This window comes from Hevea brasiliensis, chromosome 3, assembly GCF_030052815.1.
Source record: "Hevea brasiliensis isolate MT/VB/25A 57/8 chromosome 3, ASM3005281v1, whole genome shotgun sequence".
In the NCBI taxonomy this organism is placed as follows: domain Eukaryota; kingdom Viridiplantae; phylum Streptophyta; class Magnoliopsida; order Malpighiales; family Euphorbiaceae; genus Hevea; species Hevea brasiliensis.
The window spans coordinates 112,974,819-112,979,099 of NC_079495.1; the positions used below are offsets into that span (position 1 = coordinate 112,974,819).

Below are 4,281 nucleotides of genomic sequence, written 5' to 3' on the forward strand. Positions count from 1 at the left end.
TGAGTTGTAATTTCTTTATTCTGAGAGTTATTTCAAGGTTGCTGTGAGCATTTATTATAACTTGAGAGTGATAAAGCATTAAATTGCTCTTGAGTGTAAAGGGATTTGTAAAAGAGCAAGGGTTTGCTCTTGTGGTAATTGTAAGGGATTTATTCTTCACCCAAAGAAGAATTTTAGTGGAGCTAACTCTCAAGGAGAGCCTTGAGGAGAGGACATAGTCTTGGGATAGCCAAACCTCTATAATATTCCTTGTGTTCTTTCTTTCCTTCCTTTTCTTTGTGCTATTTAATGAAAATTTCTCTTAGTCTTCAAATTTTTTAATTAATACCCATTTCAAACCCCTCCCCCCTCCCCCCTCTTGGGTTTCCATAAGAGATAACAAGTGGCATCAGAGCTAGTCTCTATTCAAAGTCTTAATCATCTTGGAGCAAAGATCAATGGCAACCTTCAATATACAAGAAGGTCAATTGATGGTAAGACCTCCCTTCTTTGATGGGAATGACTTCTTATATTAGAAAAATAGAATGTTTTATTTTCTTAAATTAGAAGGAGTTGACTTGTGGGATGTTGTAGAGAATGGGCCATTCACCCGAACTAAAATTGTACATGGTGTGCATGTAACTAAGCCAAAGGGTAAATTGAGTGAGCATGAGAAAAGAAGAGTAGCTCTAAATGATAAAGCTATTCATCTTTTATTTTATGCACTAAGTAGAAGTGAATATAATAAAATGTGTATGAAGTCTACTACAAAAGAAATTTGGGATGCATTGGTGGTTACTCATGAGGGTACTAATCAAGTGAAGGAGAATAAGATGGATTCCCTCATCTATCAATATGAGTTATTCAAGATAAAATCGAGTGAGACCATAAGTCAAATGTATGAAAGATTTGTGAAGATTATAGGAGGAATTAAATTATGGAGATTATAGGAGGAATTAAATCCCTTAGGAAGACATTTACGAATGAGGAGCTAGTAAAGAAGATTCTAAGAAGTCTTCCTAAGGAGTGGCTATCCAAAGTAACTGCATTCAAGGATTCCAAGGACTTGAGCAAGGTACAACTTGATGAGCTCTTAGGAAATCTCATTGATTGTGAAATAACCCTTAAAAGAGAGCAAGTGGAGGAACCCAACAAAGCCAAGAAGAACATTGCCTTTAAAGTATCTTCTAAAAACTCAAGTGATGAAGATTATGAGTTTGATAAGGAAGAGTTGGCTCTAGTGATAAGGAGAATAAGAAAGATGCTCCTCTAAAACAAGAAGTTCATCTCAAAGAGGAACTTCAAGAAGGACAAGGGTGAAAGTAGCAAGAGGAATCCTCCCATATGCTTTGAATGCAATAAGCCGGGTCACATTAGAATGGATTGTCCCAAATTGAAAAAGCCTTTCAAGAAGTTCAAAAAAAAAAAAACACTTAAAGCAACATGGGATGAATCAAGTGAATCCAAAGATAAGGAGATTGGTGATCAAGTTGCCCAAATGTGCTTCATGGCAATGGAGGAAAGCTCCAATGAGGTAACTTTAAATGATGATGTTGTTGAATTTTCTTATGATGAACTAGTTAGTGCTCTTAAAGTTATGAATGATGAACTAGAATTAAGTCATAAGAAGAATAAACTTTTGAAAAGTGAGCTTGCTTATTTAAGGAAGGAAAATGAGACCTCATCTAAGGATGATAGACCTTTAGATAGTAATATGCAAAAATCCTTAGATAAGCTCTCAATAGAAAATGAGAAGTTGTAAAATGAATTGTTGAGCTAAAAACTTCTCTTTCCATATTTGCTAAAGGAAAGGATAAACTTGATGCAATTTTGGACCCTCAAAGATCTCCTAGCATCAGGTATGGACTTGGCTATAACAAATTTACTCAAGCACCTCCTTCCAAGACTACTTTTGTTAAAGCATCTAGTTCTAATGAGCCTAGTCCCCAAGTGCCTAGTCCAAAGGTGTCCAATCCTAAAGGACAAGAACCAAAGATATCTAGTGGAAATGAAACTAGAAAGACTTCATTTCATCAACATGCCCCTAGATAAAATGTAAATAAGACATATACATATAGGAGAGTTGCATCTAGGCTAAACTTTCATAGGGAATATGCCCTAGGCCTTATAACTATCATCACACTCATCATGCCTCATGCTCAAATGTACATAATGGACTCAAAAATAATGGTTACATGATACCATATGCACATTCTTATATATATAGACCAAGAACAAGAAGGTTTAATGGTCATTGTCACTATTGTTGCAAGTTTTGTAACATCAACTATAAGTGTGCCATTAGGAAAGTCCATCTTGGAATTGGTAAAATATTTGATTCATATGATGGAACTACTAACCCCTAAGGGCCCAAGTACATTTAGGTACCTAAAGTAAATTGATTTATGTTGTATAAGTGTGCTTGAAATCCTCAAAGCTTGAAAGCAAGTGGTATTTGGATAGTGGATGTTCAAGACACATGACTAGAAATGCCAACCTTTTCCTTTCACTTGAAAAGAGAGATGGAGGTGGGTAAGTGACCTTTGGTGACAATGGTAAAGGTTAAATTATGGGGATATGTAAGATTAGTAAGGAAAACTCCCTAATTCTTGACAAAGCACTCTTGGTTGATGGTTTAAAACATAATTTGCTTAGTGTTAATCAATTATGTGATAAAGGTTGTGGAGTCATTTTTTAGTCTAAATCTTGCTTTGTGTCTAGAATGTGTGATAATAAAATGTTATTTATTGGTGAAAGAATTGAAAATATTTATGTTATTGATTTGCATGCTTTGTCTAACCAAGATGTCAAGTGCTTTGTTTCTATTAGTGATAACTCTCAGACTTGGCATAGAAAGCTTGCACATGCTAGTGTCGACCTTTTTGCAAACTTGAACAAGGATAAGCTAGTTGATGGGCTACCAAAGATCAAGTTTCAAAAAGATAAGGTGTGTGATGCATGCCAAATGGGTAAGCAAGTCAAGAGCTCTTTTAAATCTATTTATAAGGTATCTACTTCTAAACCCCTTCAATTGTTACATATGAATTTGTTTGGTCCTACTAGAGTAGCTAGCTTAAGTGGCGCATATTATGCTTTTGTGATTATTGATGACTACTCTAGATATACTTGGGTTGTATTCCTTGTTCATAAGGATGACCATTTTGATGTTTTTGAGAGATTTTCAAAAAAGGTACAAAATGAAAAAGGTTTTCAAATTTCTTCTATTAGGAGTGATCATGGTAGAGAATTTCAAAATGAGAGATTTGAAAAGTTTTGTAATTCACTAGGGATCACTCATAACTTTTCTTCTCCTAGAACTTCCTAATAAAATGGCATTGTCAAAAAAATAATAATAATAATAAGTCTCTTTTAGACATGGGGAGGACTATATTAAATGAATATAACTTGCCTAATTATTTGTTGACGGAAGCCACTAATACAGCTTGTTATGTTTCAAATAGAGTTTTGATTAGACCTTTTTTTGAAGAAAACCCTTTATGAGCTATGGAATGGCAAACCTAAAGTAGGTTATTTTAGAGTTTTTGGTTGTAAATGCTTCATTTGATTATTAACGATAATCTAGATAAATTTGGCTCTAAAATTAATGAAGGTATCTTCTTAGGGTACTCTATATCTAGTAAAGTATATAGAGTTTTTAATAAGAGAACTTTAGTTGTTGAAGAGTCAATGCATGTTGTATTTGATGAAGCTAACTCCTTTGGTCCTAGAAAGGATATTTCTTATGATGATGATATTATAGGTAATTTTGATGAGTTGACTCTCGAAGATCCTCAATCTAGTGAAAATCAAGATCAACTCAATGAAGATCCCTTAAAGGATTTGGGAGATGATGAAGTTGAGCTTTAAGAGCAACAAAGTTAACTAGTTCCTCATCAAGGAGTTCAACAAGATCTACCTAAAGAATGGACCTTTAAGAAGGATCATCCTAAGGACATAATCATTGGTGATACATTGAAAGGGTTAACAACTAGATCTTCTCTTAGAAATAAACGTAATAACCTTTCATTCATTTCTCAAATAGAACCTAAGGGCATAGATGAGGCCATAAATAATAAGGGTTGGGTACTTGCAATGCAAGACGAACTCAACCAATTTGAAAGAAATAAGGTTTGGACCTTAGTTCCTAGGCTAAAGGATCATCCATCCATAGGCACCAAATGGGTGTTTAGAAATAAGTTAGATGGAGATGGAAGCATAAATTAGGAATAAGGCTAGGTCAGTAGCCAAAGGCTATGACCAAGAGGAGGATATTGACTATGATGAAACTTTTGCCACTGTAGC

General features: G+C 34.5%; 1 protein-coding gene across 1 annotated transcript; it reads left to right on the plus strand.

Moving 5' to 3' along the window:
* Positions 1 to 1,357: 1,357 nt before the first annotated feature.
* Positions 1,358 to 3,846, plus strand: LOC131178464 (uncharacterized). Its single transcript, XM_058143429.1, has 5 exons — positions 1,358 to 1,688; positions 1,787 to 1,944; positions 2,417 to 2,507; positions 2,784 to 2,948; positions 3,563 to 3,846. Exons 1-5 carry the CDS (start codon positions 1,358 to 1,360, stop codon positions 3,844 to 3,846), a joined length of 1,029 nt encoding a protein of 342 aa, XP_057999412.1.
* The last annotated feature ends 435 nt before the right edge of the window (positions 3,847 to 4,281 follow it).